Here is a 17240-nt window from a genome sequence, read left to right as displayed (position 1 = left end):
CCTTCACACCAAAAGACACTTATAAATCAATATTTTTTAACCTAGCAGATGGAGCAAAAAACTTTTAAGCTTTCATAGTGCTCAGTACTGGTGAGAATGTGGGAGAAGCAGGCAGTCAATATATTTGGGTTTATGCTACCATTATTGGTGCAGATTTTTGGTAGGCGCATAGACAAATATGTCAAAATTAAAGCAACTTTGGCCCAGCAATTTCAACTTTAAGAATTTACCTTGTGTATGTACTTACAAAAAGGTGCCTTGATATGTGTACAGTGATGTTCACTCAACATTATTTTTTTAGAACAAAACAATAGGGAAAAAACCTTACACATTCTTTCGTAAGGAACTAATTAAATAAATTATAGTTCACTTATATAACCAAATATAAAATATCTATATAAATAATAAAGAAGTGCTGGTATGAAGTGATTTCCAAAATGATTTCATCCATAAAAAGAAGGTCAGTATGATTACATATGTGTATAGATTCCATTTTTGTGCACACATGAAACTTCTCATAGTCATCACTTCTGCACAGTAAGAGCAAGGTTTTCTTCTGTAGTTTTGGATGGGGTTTTCTGCCATACCTTTACAGTTACATTTCACCCATTTTCAGGTCTGACTTACTGGCTCTCATCTCCAGTCCTTTCTGGAACAAGTCAATTTTAAAATATAGAATCTGTGTCTATCAGTTTGTCTTTATCTCTTACCCTGAACCTTGCTAGGCCAGCCATATTCCCTCCAACTCCAATGCCTGTCACCACGAGTACCATAATATATCAGCCCAGATACCTCCAATCTACTATATATTCATTCATTCTCATTCTCTCTCTCTCTTCCCCCTATCCCTGCCATCCCTCCTTTCTCTATCCTCTCTTCATTGCACATTTTATTAATTTGAGCATCAAATTTAGAAATAGCACGATTGCTTGGTGACTTTATGGTTCTGATATGCATCAGACATGGAAGGAAAGGAAGGAGATAAATGCTGCATCACAACTGCTTCCCCTTTATTGTCATCTACCAGAGAACCCTGAGCTGGTGCTAGTGTAGTCTTTCACTTCAAAGTAAACTGCCAGTTTCAGAGATAAGTATACTAGAAACTCATCGTTATTTATTCTAACCTTTTATGGTGCTTTTCATCTGAGCTTTTCAAATTCTTCAGGACAGGTATTATTTTCCTGTCTATGAAGATAGAGGAACAAAGCCATAGGTGAGATGAAGTGGCTTGCTGAAGGATTCAAAGCAAGCCTGTTGAGAGTTAGCAATCATTCTGGTTGTCGAGTCCGGCTTCTCTACCACAGTGACCAGAGGATCAATATCACTTTTCACCTCTGCAGGACTACTATTTCTAAGCCCTTACCGTGACTCTCTTTCATGCGAGATTTTAAAAATACTTCATAAATACATAACCTTTTCATTTCAGATACACCCAAAACCTGGGGTATTTCTCACTACATAGCGCTGAGACACTGCTACCCCTGTGAGTAAACACAAATGAGAAAAAGGAGGAAGGTGAATTTAATTTCCACCTCAGTCACTGAATTACAGCATCATCTTCAACAAGTGATTTTGCTTGTATGCTCTAACGTCTCGGCTGTAGAGTTTGGATAAAACTTCACTTCTTAGGAAAGTAAGAACTACTGAGATAATTTCTTTAAAACCCTTGGAGCTCAATGATACTAAATGAAAAGAAAGAACAGGCAGCCATCTGTATCATTCTATTACTGAGTTAGGACTTCAGAAATTTGTATTGCCTCAGGAAGTTGTCTTCCCCAGTGATCCCTCTGATTTATTAAAGCTCACAGAATGTTTGCAAAGGCAAGAATAGAGAATAGGAAAGAAAAATAAACCACACACAATTTTGCCTCTATAAGCGAAGGGGTGTGTCTCTGAATAACCTGAATAAAACCTAACATCTTCGTTTACAGGCAGTGTAATTTTAGGTGGGTTATTTACTCTCTGTGCCTCAGTTCCTTTGTTTGGAAAGTGTGATTAAAACTAATACTCACATCTTAGTATTGTGAGTATTAGTTAATTAGTTAATACATGTAGTTAACTTTATTAGAAGAATGTCCAACACATTATAAGAACTAAAATTGTGTTAGCTGTTGCTATTATTTTTGTTATTGATACTAATTATATAATTTATATATAAATATAATATATAATTTATTATATAATATAGTATATATTATTATATATGTTAGAACACATAAGATGTGGGTTTGTCTAAATCTCACAAATGACCCAAACATTCTATCAATTGGAGTTATTTTGCACTGAAATTTTCCTGTTTTGGATAAACCAAGAATCAACATATTTTTTTCTGTAAAGTGCCAGATAGTAAATATTTTTGGCACATTCTCTGTCACAACTACTCAGGGTCAACTCTGTTGTAGCTTGAAAGCAACCACAAAAAGACTTAAACAAATGGGTGTGGCTATGTTCCAATAAAACTTTATTTACAAAAACAAACCATAGTTTGCCAGACCCTAAAATAAACCAAGAAATCTTTCAAAGTCATTGTTTTTACTTAGTGAAGTGAACTGGGACCTTAATAAGGAAATTACTCTTCCTGCCAAAAGACATGAGAGAAAACATGTTTCCCATTACTACGCCCCAGATATCACCTCAAGGCAAGACAATGATACTCCTACAGGACAGAGTGGTCAGATTAGAAAGCAAAGCCATAGCACTGAGAGAGAAGCCACTCCTACGGCAATGAGTGGCATTCATTTTGCAAAGGACTGGAAAGAGCAATCATCTTTGAGAACATGGTTGATGAAGGTTTGGTATTTAGAGTGAACCTTGAGCCGTTATAGATGGAGAGACTGAGAAGTTTCTGAAATACTAAGGAAGGCTTTATTTAAAAGGCAGCAAGGGGGCTTCCCTGGTGGCGCAGTGGTTGAGAGTCTGCCTGCTGATGCAGGGGACGCGGGTTCATGCCCCGGTCCGGGAAGATCCCACATGCCGCGGGGCAGCTGGGCCCGTGAGCCATGGCCGCTGAGCCTGCGCGTCCGGAGCCTGTGCTCCACAATGGGAAAGGCAGCAAGGTCCCAGCACACACTGGTATGGGTCGCGAACAACGTGGAGGTGGTGGTGGGGCTGGGGGGGATGGTCACATAAAAATTAAGGATCAGCATAACATGGACCATGCGGGATGAAGAGAAATCTGGACCAGAACCAAGAACTACGCTCATAGCTACTTAAGAGATTTCACCAGCTCCCTAGTGAAAAGAAACTAAAAAATAATATCAGAACTGCTTCGTATATCACTTATAGTCATAGTACTGAGCTGAGGATATTATTCTATCCTCAAGATACTGAGATGTTGAAATAATTTCTTTGAAACCTTGTAGCCCAAAAAATAAGGTACAGGGGCTCTCCTGTATTACTTCATTACTAATTCAAGACTTGGTCAATTTGTTGTGCATAAGGACATTCTCATCCTAAGCATTAAATATATATTGTGTGGACTCCCTTGGGATGAGAGATTATTTTCAGAGAGGAATTTAGGGAAGAAGATAGTATGAAAAATAACTAGACCATGAGCTTCATAAGAGCAGGAACTCTAATGTTCTGTTTACCACTAATGCACATTGTCTGAACTTTAGACACTCAAACAAATGTTGAATGAATGAATGAATGAAAGTTTACACTGTATAATTATGGTTAGAATAACTATATATTATTTATATTTTTATTCTATGGAGTGGATTCAGTCATTCTCAATCCACTCAATGATTCACACAGCTCTACATTAAAACTCTCCTCCAGATATGGTCTTTACTATATGACTAGGTGGACCTTCAGAACTACCATGGTCAAGATCTTTGCCCAGAATGAATAAAAAGAGTGACCATTAACAGTAAACCTATTTCTCTCTGTAACTGTTCTACATTAACATATATACACATTCATATATATATGAAGTTAGTCTCTCTGACTTGGCGCCAAGTTAAATTGTGTCCTTATTAAAAGTTATTAGGCAGTTTTAAATATTGTACATTTCTGAAGAGACTTTGAAAAAGAAGAAAATAAATCACAGCATTTGGGCTCTCCTATGACACCAAATTGCTAGTGACTTTTTTTTGGAAACTATCAGCTAAAGTAGAGTATGCATATGTTTAATACAATCTGGATTTTACATATATATATTCATATATGTTATAAATTTATATGTGTATTATATATATTTATATTCATAAATTCTAGACTTTGTATATTATGTATATGTATGCATATGTATTGGATAATTTATGATATCTTTCGCTTGAGCTTTGATGATAAGTTAGTAAGAGTCTTAACCTGGGCCAGTCCTTTAAAATGTTTTGGTTACATCCTATATTTTTAGAAACAAAGAAACGTTATATCTTCATGATTAAGTTTATCTGTGATGCTTTTTTTTAAATTTTCATAATACAAGACTAAATGTTTCCATCTGATTCTGTGGTTACTTTTTTATTGCCAAAGCTCTGCATTGTAAGGATGTTATTTAACCATATTCAGCCAGAATTTTTTATGCTGTTTCCTACTTTTTGAGGATTTTCAGATATAATGTAGACTTTTAGAAAAATGAGTTGCCTGCAGTGCTTTGCAAAGGTACAATTACGTCAAGGACTTCATAAACTAAAAGCCTAACAAAATTTTTTCCATGAAATTCTCTCTAGGTTGTTTTAGAGTCTCTAATGCTATATGTTTCAAAGTAACCAAAGCAGCAGTGGGACAATAAATAACATCTTCACTTAAGCTGTTCTGGTATAATCATAATGTCAATTTAAATTAATTTAAATTTGCATTATTAAGTAATTTGAAAATAGGATTTTCAATAATTAAAGATATAAAGATTTATCATAAATGAGACAGAGGAGCAAGGCTCATTCACAAGAACAGAGTAAATTTAAGGCACAAAGGGGCTTCTTAGAAATCTTTCTCCCCAGACTCCTAAATGTTATCCTGGTTATTTGAAAGGCATTTAGGATGATTCTTTTTTTTTTTTTTTTTTTTTTTTTTTAGCTCAGGAGGATATTGCAAAGAAAATGAGATTATGGCTAAGGGGAAGGCTTACAACTTTCAAAAAACTCATGTATAATATACATATGTATTATATATATACACAAGGTATGTATATATATATATATATAATATATATTATAAAACATAAAGCTTGATAAAAGGTTGTTTATAAACTACAACTTTGAAAAATGAGATATTTCAAACATGCTTTCTGAGAAAGAAAAACAGAAACAAAACTTTATAATTGTCAACACTCCTTGGAAGTGCTCCCAATCATGAGGTGCTAAGAGGGGGCAATTAGAAAATGTGTGAGTGTTGTGATTAAGAATGCAAAGCCATGGGCTTCCCTGGTGGCGCAGTGGTTGAGAGTCCGCCTGCCGATGCAGGGGACACGGGTTCGTGCCCCGGCCCGGGAAGCTCCCACATGCCGCGGAGAGGCTGGGCCCGTGAGCCATGGCCGCTGAGCCTGCGCGTCCGGAGCCTGTGCTCCGCAGCGGGAGAGGCCACAACAGTGAGAGGCCCGCGTACCGGAAAAAAAAAAAAAAGAATGCAAAGCCAGGCTACAATTTTAACAACTGGCTCTACCACTTACTAACTGTTGGGGCAACTCTATACCTAACCATATTAGGATGAGTTGAGTTACCATCCAATAACAATCAACCCCCAAAACACAGTGACTTACACAACAAACTTTATTTCTTACTTATACAAAACTTACTATAGGTTCTCACAGCCTTCCAGGGCAGCCATGATCCTCCAGTTGGCCTAACATTCCAGGCTGCTTGAGTCTTATACCTTCTTCATATTGACAAGGGGCCTCCATGTCATCACAGCAGGGAAAGAGAAAGCATGGAGAACCCACACATCAGTTCAGTATTGATTATTGTGAAGTAGGTAGAAAAGAAAACTAAGATAAAGTTAACCTGAACTATTTAAAAATTATATCATTCAATTTTCGAACTTGAAAGGACCTAAAAATAATCCAGTCAAGTCCCCTTATTTTACAGATGTGGAAACAGATACCCAGAGAAAGTATAACAACTTTTGCCCAAGTTTACACAGACAGCAGTAGCACAGTTTGGAATCAAATTCAGATTCTTTCCTAGCTCCCTGCTGGCTGCAATTCCACCACCAACCTTTGGAAATGTACTTACACTCTTGTCCCTCTGTCATATCGTAGAGACAAGGGAAGCATGGTGGTTAGGTGTCCTGTCCCTTTTAAAAAATATATTTAATAGAAAACCCAGAGATGATGGTAATGACAGAAGGAATGTCCCCAGGCCTCAAGTGGTATTGTGACAGCCATTATTTATTTCCACTCATTGCGTTTGAACAATGTGATACGTATTATCCAACCCCACTAAAACTCCAGGGTTAAATACCATATGGAAAGGTAACCCAGAGCCTTCTTAATCACTCTATGCTGCAAGGTCTATTACTATCAGTAGGAAGAGCCAGAGTGCTGATCTAGCTGTCACAGGTCGCTGAGTGAAGGGGAAATCAAACAATATGTCAAGATAAGTGAAGGGCCCACTGTTTATTGAAGGTTATAGCTGGCAACGACTAATACAATTACTTTTCCCTTGAACAGATTCAGGTTCAAAATGTAGCTTCAGTTACCTCTAAAATGAAAGGAATGTTCAGAGTTCTATTGCCACTTCCATGTACTTAGACCATTACCAAATGAATGTTCTCCTTTCCCTTTCCCTGCTTTCCTTCAGACTCCAGCACTGTGTATGGAAAGACAGCCCTCAGGTCATGAGGCTGAGCTGAGGAGGAATGCTACCCCAAAGCATCCTGGGAAATGCTGGACCAGAACTATTGCTGTCTGTTACTTCTTTGCTAAACCACTCATCTTGCAAAACCAACGAGGTGGGAGGGAGACGCAAGAGGGAGGAGATATGGGGATATATGTATATGTATAGCTGATTCACTTTGTCATAAAGTAGAAACTAACACACCATTGTAAAGCAATTATACCCCAAAAAAGATGTTAATTAATTAATTAATTGATTAATTTAAAAAATGAGTTCAGAGACTCAATTGTTGCACAAAACACCCCAATACTCTCGTTAAAAATGCTTTTGTGAGATAACTTCCTTTTTACTCCCTATATAATGCCCTCTGACTTTAACAACTAGAAATATTATTTATTCAAATGGAAGCTTGCTTACTTTATGACATTGACATAAAATAGTTACATGGCTAAAGTTAGAATGGCTCCACCCAAAGATTCTGCAAAATCTTGTTTAGTGTAGTGAGGACCATAATGACATTCTTACTAGTAAGTACAATACATATTTTTAAAACAAAGCTGGTACCTCCTATTTTCTTAAAAATGGCATTGATGATATTCTTCCTCCAGTGGCTTATGGAGCAGAGAGGTCTAGATAAGAGTAAAAGCAGCCCCTTAGTAGAGTAGCTTGGACCTCTCAAAGCGGTTATTTGTCATTCACATCAAGCCTGAGCAAGTATTTGGGTTAGTTTTATATGTCAAAACCGAAGGGGAAGGCTTAGCAAAAACATTGTCTCTTGCTCCAAATAAGGCAGGCTGAGGAGATGTACATCATTTTGCTCACACACTGAACTCCCCTCCGTTTCGTTCCTGCTTCTCTCCTGCTTGGAGCTGACTCCTCCTTCCTGCAGCTCTGATTGAAGAACACAGCGGTTCTGATGGGGAGCTGTGCTCAGTGACTCACTCCCTCTCTCATTTTCTCTCTGTCTCTCTGTCTCTGAACCGGCAAAGCTGAAAACTACCTGATAAGCTCTCTGCCTTTGAATCCAGCTGTGGAACCAAATGCATCATTTTACTGCTCTTAAAAACTGAATAGAGTTTGATTACCTCAAGCCAAAGCTGCTTTGCTCCATAAGAAGGACCCGAAAGGACCCACACATCATTGTTTTTCAATCTACTTGAGGAGCTTTTGCTTTCATGCCTGAAACTTGCTGGTTTCAGGAGGGAGTTTTTGGTTTGTCTGTTTTTAATTGAAATGTTGAAAAGTTTCTTATTGCTGCTTTAAGTGGAACCCAATTTTAAAATATGGGTTGAGTCAGATCTAAAGGAGACTTGTCTGACCATTTTCTGCCGGGACTGACTGGTGAACATCTTGAGGGAAACTTGGTAGGAGATAATGAGATCTGATTTGCAACTAACAGCCATGCTTAATTTTGAGAATATTTATAGACTCATTGAAAAAGAAATTAAATATTGACCAAGGATAATGTCTGTATTTCTCAGTAACTTATCAACAAATGACTCTAGCCTGTGGAAAGAAAATCATAATTCGACAGATCTTTTAAATCCACCAGGAACCGTGAATATCTATCTTTTTTGCCTGACATGCTTACTGACTCTCGCAGGACTGGCAGGCAGCATTTATTCACTAGTTTCCCTAATGAAAACGCGGAACAGAACTGTTGTGTCCATGCTTGTGGCTTCCTGGTCTGGGGATGATCTCGTGAGCGTCTTGTCGGTGACCATCTTCATGTTTCTGCAGTGGCCAAATGAGGTCTCTGACTACTTCCAGTCTCTGTGCACCACCTCTGCCTTACTATATTTATGCCAGGGCCTCTCGAGCAACTTGAAGGCGACTCTCATAGTCTCCTACAACTTTTACACGATGCACAGAGCTGTGGGGAGCCAGGCAGCCTCCAGAAGATCCGGCCAGGTGCTCGGCGTGGCGCTGACGGTGTGGGCAGCCAGTCTGCTGCTCTCCGCGCTTCCTCTGTGCGGCTGGGGCGCCTTTGTACGCACGCCTTGGGGCTGCCTGGCCGACTGCTCCAGCTCCTACGTGCTGCTGCTTTTCGCTGTGTACACTTCGGCCTTCGGACTCCTCGCCGGCCTCTCGGTCCCCCTCACTCACCAGTTGCTGTGTTCGGAGGAGCCGCCAAGACGCCACGCCAACTACCAGGAAATTTCCCGCGGAGCTTCCGCTCCAGGGACCCCTTCAACGGGGGGGAGAGTGCTTTCCCTGTCCCCAGATGATGCTCCAGGCTCGGCCCTGCGGTGCTCTGGAGGATGCTCCCCGAGCTCGGACACCGTGTTTGGACCGGGTCTGCCCGCGAGGGCAGGGCTGAGGCAGGGGCCGGGGCGCGGTGCTACCGCTGTGGCTGGAGCCTGCAGGCGTGAGGACCGGGGGACTCTCTATGGCACCAGGAGCTTCACCGTGAGCGTAGCGCAGAAGCGCTTTTCTTTGATCTTAGCGATGACAAAAGTCACCCTTTGGCTGCCCATGATGGTAAAAGTGCGGTTGCTCACAGCGCGCGGGGGGACGGGGGGTGTGCCAGGCAGTATGAGTGCGTGTTGAGACCAGCGTCCCCGGTTTGGAGGGTCACCCAGAGACGTGCATTAAGTCCGCTTACCAATGTATCTCGCTTGGTTTTAGAGAAGCACTTGGAGGAAGGCAGTTCACGAGTAGGACTAGCAGGCGCGAAGCCTTTGCTGCTAAGTGCTTCTCGGTTCAAAACTGGGGAGGAGGGGCTTCCCTGGTGGCGCAGTGGCTGGGAGTCCGCCTGCCGGTGCGGGGGGCGCGGGTTCGTTCCCCGGTCCGCGAGGGTCCCGCGTGCCGCGGAGCGGCTGGGCCCGTGAGCCGTGGCCGCTGGGCCTGCGCGTCCGGAGCCTGTGCTCCGCAACGGGAGAGGCCACAACAGTGAGAGCCCCGCGTGCTGAAAAAAAAAAAAAAAAAAAAAAACTGGGGAGGAGGATGGGGATCGCTTTCAGCCGTGGGAGACTTAGTTTTCTGAGATCTCTCATGGTCAAGGGTGTCCTTTTCTCTCGTACCGATATCTGGGAGTATTCAGAAGAGAAGGGAGGTAGTAAATGTGTTTTTGCCCCCAATCTTCTGTCATGCCCTTCTCTCTGCTCCATTCCTCCCTGGTAAGGACGCCGCCCATCCCCAGCAGGGAGACAGGAGAGGCGTGATCAGAAGTAGAGACAGCAGAAAGTAGACAAAACAGGCTTTTGTTCAAGCCTCCAAGTAAGAGCCCAGCTGAGAGGTGGCAGGTGGTGCCCTAGTGTGACAAGCATGACCTGGCAGAGGTGAGGGGCCAGGGATGTGACAAAGGACATCTGGAGTACCAGGTACAGGTTTCACACATGCTTGCCTGTTTTCTGGAATAACATTTTCTGTATTGTGACTGTGTTTCCCTGGTGGAAACTTGAGCAGGCAGCTAGCACAGACCAGGCTGTCAAGAGTGGAAACCCTCAAAGCCTGTGCAGTCTGGAGCAGCTGGCCTCCTCCCAAGGATTCCCAGGAGTCCATCACCAAAACTGAGGATGCCAGCCCAGGAGTAGAGCTTCTGGCTCTCAGACAGGAAAGGGCCCCGGGGAAGGGAGCTGGGGCAGCATGCTTGAGGGAGAGGCTTGGCAAAATGGAAAATGTTATCCTAGGATAGGTCTGAAGCTCTCTGCTTTTGCAGATCCACATGGTGGTCCAGCACGTCGTGGGGTTTCAGAGCCTTCCCTTTGAGACGCTCAGCTTTCTGCTAACCCTCCTGGCCACCACTGTAACTCCAGTGTTTGTCTTGTCCAAATACTGGACACACTTGCCCTGTGGCTGCATCATCAACTGCAAGCAGAACACACATGCAATAACGTCTGATGGGAAAAAACGTAAGTCCTGAACAGTGCAGAGGTTGGGAACGATATGCATATGGTCAAATACAGAAGGGTGGTCTACTGAGAGAGTTGCCTTAGTAGGGGATGAAGAGTCCAAGGACAAATGAAGTGGTAAATAAAGGGAAGAAATTATAATGTGAAACAATTATTAGCACAGTATTGGAGTAAGTTTTACATGAGGCAAGTTTAAAACAACTCTGTGAACTGCTTGTACATTGAATAATTATTTTAGGTAAGAAAAAAAGAGAATTCATTCAACACAGCATGAAGTCAACAAAGGCCTTTAGGTGTTATATCTACCATAGCTCTTAGCCTAGAGTAGAAAGTAACTCCCCCTCCCAAGTCTACATATGAGAAGTCTGCATCTTTGAAAAGTTAAATACTCATTATATTAAAGTTCATTATTGTTGAGTGGAACAGTAAAGAAAAGCATTTTCTTTAGTTTGCTGCTTATATTCTTCCAGGGTTTTGGAAAGTTTTCAAAATAAGCAATAGGAGTGACTAAAAACAGTTCCAAAACAAATTTTAAGTGTTTGCCTCTGCTTTTAGAAAACATACATATATACATAAAACAACCCCGCAAACACCTATAATTTCAAAAAAGGACAAAGGTGGCAGAGTTTGTCAATGTATGTTCATGTATGAATCTAGCCATGCCAGTTACTTAAAACAAACAAACAAACAAATAACTATGTTCTAAAGAGTACCTCTAGACCAGGAGTGCGGTCAATTATAAAACTCACTAGAGTGTAATTGTTCCTATTCTGAGACAGGAGAAGTTGAAGAATGACCTGTATATTTTGACTCTGCCAGGAAGGAAAAGGATATTTTTTTGTCATTCCAGACAAAAGATAGGATGTTCTACCATTTAATAAATCCAAGACTACATTAGTGTATGCTGAATTAACTGTTCCATTAATTGTCCTTTGCTCAGAATAAGCAAGTATATTATTCTTTAACAGAGAAGAAAGAGTAAATAAAAACAATCCATCTTAGACTATTTTAAGGCTATGAAAACTGGAGACTATTAAAGAATATTCTGCAATCAATTCTTCAACAGGTTTATTTTATAAACATTAAATAGTCATAAACTGGTCATTTTCCATGTATTCATGACATTTAATGTCTAGATAATTTTCAAATGACCAGAAGATTTTTTTTAGTGTTAAGGATGCCATGAAGTTTTATCATTAATAGATGCCAAATTCATCTATGCCCTTAAAATAAAATAACCATGGAACTTGTAATAAGTATGTGCTTTTGGATATTAATATCCAGAGCAACAGTGACACAGAAAATTAATAACAAATCTTTTTGAACCACATAGAAGAACATAGAACATATAAAAATCACTTACAAGCCTGAAAGTTCTACCATTCTATCAAACATTGATATTTTGTCACTAAATTAATGAACTAACCCCATCTTATAGTATTTAAAATTGTGAGAGAGACAAGAAGAGTTTAGGGCAGTCATTTTTAACAACTAAAGGGCACCTCTATCAGAGCTGAAAACAAAGCAATGCAACAGATCTATCACTATAAATGGTCTAGGAAGCACTCTATCTTATACTGCAAAATAGAAGAAACTACAGCAGGCTAGCAGAATCAATAATCATGCTAATATCTCATGTTTGAAATTAGAACCATGCCTTTCAAGATCAAAATAATATTTTTCCTCTAAAATTATCATTGCCCTTATTTGTATTTATTTTAAAATTTCAGGGAAGGTGTTGAAATGTGAGCTTAGAGAGGCATGGCTTCGAAAATAAAATGTTGTGAGAAATGTTAGTTTACAATGACTCCATTCTCTTTTTTTTTTTTTCTAACATCTTTATTGGAGTATAATTGCTTTACAATGGTGTGTTAGTTTCTGCTTTATAACATAGTGAATCAGCTATACATATACATATATCCCCATATCTCTTCCCTCTTGCATCTCCCTCCCACCCTCCCTATCCCACCCCTCTAGGTGGTCACAGAGCACTGAGCTGATCTCCCTGTGCTGTGGCTGCTTCCCACTAGCTATCTATTTTACGTTTGGTAGTGAATATATGTCCATGGCACTCTCTCACTTGATCCTAGGCTCTGCCACAGGAAAATTATAAGAATAAGAATGATGTACTTTCCTTGTCTGAGGACCCACCATAAATTTTCCTATTGCTAGGATGACACAAAAACAGAATTTTGAAACTCCAAAGATGGCTCATCCTCAGGTGGGCAGGTGCTTGATCGGTTATAGTACTTTGATTCTATGTAGTTATAGTACTTTGATGGCTCCAGTGTCACATTTAAGCTTTTTCTCCTTAACAAATTAATATCCCCCTTTTACATTCTTTTGCTGGGAACTCCAGAATAAAGAAAAGGAAAATATTTTTTCCCAACTCATATTTACCGTAGGTTCATTTTGGTGATATAAGCATAATTCTATACATCTCAGCTTCACTGTATGGATACTGAGAGACATGCAGCCAGAAAATGAATGTCAGTAATGGAAAATAATTTCCAGAAATAATAGTTATCTCCTGTTTTCAACAATAATCTGTATTACTAGTGTCCCAAAACAAAAGTGGCTTAAAAAAAGATGGTTTTAACACAGAGGTCTCAGGTGGTAGACATATGGATTGGATATGGCTTTCAGACCCATTTGGTTTGCATGACATGATGTGTTCTTTTTTAAATTAAATAAACAGTTAAAATATTTTCTATAAAAATCAGATTTTCAGCTTCTGTTTTTTGACAAAGTCAAAGTATCTGGTGACATGTTACTCTGAAGAATTATGTACATTTATAAGCTGATATAATTACTTATGTCTAAAATTGTCATTAGTAAGATGTGATTAAAATCAGAAGACTAGAGCTATTTTATGCCTTATCCATGGTTTTGCTTTTCAGAACAAATGTGACATTATACTTATTTTTCATAAGTGTACTATAGACTTCAAAAGACCCTGACTCTATTCTGATGGTCTTTAAGTTTCTTATAAGTTACTAGTCAAATATTGTCAACTCTGTTATGTTGTTATAACCTATTACCTTCATTGGTTAGTCAGAATTTACCTCTAGTGTTAAGGAAAAGTCAACAACAAGATATGTTTCTATTATTTACATTTCATAATTAATGTACTTCCCTTAACTTAAAGATAACACATCAGGGACATTCTGCTTCCATTAACATATTTCTCTCATGGATCTGATTAGCAGTAAAGCAATTTCACATAGAGGTTAATGACTCCAATTCTGGAGTCAGCTTTAAATTAAAATCTCTTTACCAGGTAAGTAATCTTAGGTAGGTTTCTTCTATCAGCCTCAGTTTTCTCAAATGCAAAATAGAACCAATATGCCTTTTATTATGTAGGGTTGTTGTTTTGTTAAATGTCATGACCTATGTACATAACTGTCCCTGGAATGCTCTAGTTCCCCACTGTATCTTTCTCAATCACACTTCCTTCTCATAGCCTACCTCAGACTGCTTCTTGCACCCAGTGATGTGGAAGTAGATTCTCCATCAACACATTCTGCACAGTTCTTTAAAAACCTTACTCACTTTTGCTTTATATATTTCATAGTTATAATACACAGCTAATAAAATATATAGCCACAGATATCCATTTATATGATAAAATTGGCATTTTATGACAGTTTTTGTTTGCTTAATATCCTTGAATTGACCACTTGTCACTATAATTTTTTTTAGAGAAAAAGGAAACCCAACAATAACTAAAACGTCCTTTTAGTTCCTTCAGCTTTCACACTATTAAAGTAACTTTAAAATTCTAATTTAATTTTACTGGACTATATGACTAGAAAAAGTTAAGTAGTACTATAAATGAAATAGTGTATAATGTTAACATCTGTTTCTACTTTTCCATTTTCTTTTAATAGAAATTTTTGTTTGTATCCTGGCTCAATGAATGTTTTGGCTCAAATAATGAATGATACCTATAAATTCTCTTTCAGTCAGCAGAATTGGTTTATAAATTTTCAGTTCTGAGACAATTTCAGTAATAGAATCAGCATATGAATGACATGAGGTTGTATTGTAAAATGAATCAAATTTTACCTGTTGTTCTCATAGAAATTTTATAGTTTTTAATAAATTTTTCCACCAAGGATAGCTAAATGTGTTCTATGAAACACAGAACTATCCAAGTAGAAAAAAGTTTTGAAATGAGCCATGTTTGAAAGATGAAAATCAAAACATTATGTTGAATTTTGTCTACCATCTTGATATAGCTTCATTCTTAATACACAAAAAATATCTAGTATTTAATGACATTCACATACAACAATTGTATCACTTCTGTCACATTCTCATGTGTTATTCTACTAAGACTTTATACAGTATTCACCAAACAGTAGTGCTATATGTAAGATACCATCATATTTCACCTGATTTAAACCATGGAAAGTTTTATGTGTTCCTGCTAAACTGATCTTGTAGTTAATCAGGTATAGACAAGTTGTAAAGTGCTTCAGCTCACAGAAATATGGCTATATACTCTTTTTTACAATTCATTTCAAATTTATTCAGAAACGTACATATTATTTTTTAAAGTTTAAAAACTGTATTGTAGCATTATCTAATTTTTACTGTATGCATTTATAAACATATAAATGTCAGGAATGATATACATCAAAATATTTAAAGCAGTTATATCTGTTGTTGGTATTGCCAGCAGAATAGCTCAAGTGATATTAAGAGCTTTTTAATAATTAAGTTGTAGCAAAATATAATTTCTAAACAATGTATTTTATCCCAAAATAAAGAAATGTAGAGATAATTGGTAGACTGATAGAGCTAAAACTAAAACTGAGTGGATATGAGACTATTCTAATTTATGGATAAATTTTTTACATAAAATTTCTTTAAAGACTTCAGTGTTCTGGGGTTGTATGTATTTCAAGCCTTCCATTGTGTAAGTGAGAACAGTTAGGCACAGAGTGATAAGATGGTTGAATTTGTGAGGCACAGTTGCTTTGCATTATTGACAAGAAGTAAACGAAGATAATTCATCTTCGTGAAGGTTGAATTCACTTTCCTATTTTTATTCATTTTGTATATCCAAGCACTGCTTATATCTATCTTCCTAATCATGGAATTTTGTTTTTGTTTTTACATAGCCAAGAGGAGATGCTTTGAATTCAATCTATCATTTCAACGAAGTTATGGAATTTATAAAATAGCACATGAAGATTACTATGATGATGATGAAAATTCAATATCCTATCACAATCTCATGAACTATGAGTGCAAAACTACAAAAGACTCTCAGAGAGACTCTCATAATGCATTCAATGCCATAAAGGTGGAAATCAGCACCACACCCTCTCTGGACAGCTCCACACTAAAAGGCATCAACAAATGCACAAACACTGATATTATAGATGCTAAACAGGATTCCCACAATGAAAAGGGTGTTGATCCACTGCTCTCTGAAAAAACAGAAGGTGATATTAAATATGACGAAACCACCCTTTTGGAAGGGCCAGAAAGAAGACTTTCTCATGAGGAGAGTCAGAAACCAGACCTTTCAGACTGGGAATGGTGTAGGAGTAAATCAGAAAGAACCCCTCGTCAGGTACAGTAAAGGTTGTTATTCCTCTTAAATTAAACCAAATATGACAGCATGCAAAAAAATTATCCGTTGCTTATTTCATTCATCCAACTCCAAGGTTATCTTCACTTAACTCAATTAATTTCCATAATACTAAATTTTATTTCAAAGTGTCTTTTTAAAATTTTTTAATTAGTTCTACACTTTCAGTCAAATTCTATATATTTTGGAATTGGCAGAGCTAAACGGGATCTTTGAGAAGAGCCTCTATTTTAACCTCAAAAAATCTGTGTAAATTCAGACCAGACTCTCAAAACTTATTTCAAATTAGTAAACTTGTAGGTTTTATATTTTTTCTTCACCTGTTCAAAACAGGTTTTGGGGCAAATGTTTATACAGCTACCGGTAACCAGGTAGTCCTTTTTCAACTCTACTATTCACAAAGATTGACTATTAGTCTTTTTTATGTTTTGAATTTTATTTCTTTATTTTTTTATACAGCAGGTTCTTTTTTTTTAAACATCTTTATTGGAATATAATTGCTTTACAATGGAGTGTTAGTTTGTGCTGTATAACGAAGTGAATTAGCTATACATATACATACATCTCCATATCACCTCCCTCTTGCACTCCCTCCCATCCTTCCAATCCCACCCCGCTAGGTGGACACAAAGCACCGAGCTGATCTCCCTGTGCTATGCAGCTGCTTCCCACTAGCTATCTATTTTACATTTGTTAGTGAATATATGTCCATGCCACTCTCTCACTTCATCCCAGCTTACCCTACCCCCTCCCCATGTCCTGCAGTCCATTCTCTATGTCTGCATCTTGATTCCTGTCCTGCCCCTAGGTTCTTCAGAACCATTTTTTTTTTAGATTCCATATAGATGTGTTAGCATACAGAATTTGTTTTTCTCTATCTGACTTACTTCACTCTCTATGACAGTCTCTAGATCCATCCACCTCACTACAAATAACTCAGTTTCATTTCTTTTCATGGCTGGGTAATATTCCATTGTATATATGTGCCACATCTTCTTTATCCAT

General features: G+C 38.3%; 1 protein-coding gene across 1 annotated transcript in view; it reads left to right on the top strand.

Annotated features, from left to right (window-relative positions):
* Positions 1 to 8240: 8240 nt before the first annotated feature.
* GPR149 (G protein-coupled receptor 149) overlaps positions 8241 to 17240 on the top strand; it is a gene marked incomplete at its 5' end in the record, with an annotated part of 71636 nt that continues 62636 nt past the window's right edge. Inside the window, 3 exons of the mRNA XM_082625492.1 lie at positions 8241 to 9257; positions 10438 to 10630; positions 15760 to 16217. Of these exons, the coding sequence (XP_082481618.1) occupies positions 8241 to 9257; positions 10438 to 10630; positions 15760 to 16217 (1668 nt within the window). The remainder of the gene's footprint in view (positions 9258 to 10437; positions 10631 to 15759; positions 16218 to 17240) is intronic.

This window comes from Mesoplodon mirus, assembly GCF_964341445.2.
Source record: "Mesoplodon mirus genome assembly, chromosome: 6".
Taxonomy (NCBI): Eukaryota; Metazoa; Chordata; class Mammalia; order Artiodactyla; family Ziphiidae; genus Mesoplodon; species Mesoplodon mirus.
The sequence above is the reverse complement of the archived record's forward strand: the minus strand, read 5'-3'. Positions and strand labels throughout refer to the sequence as shown.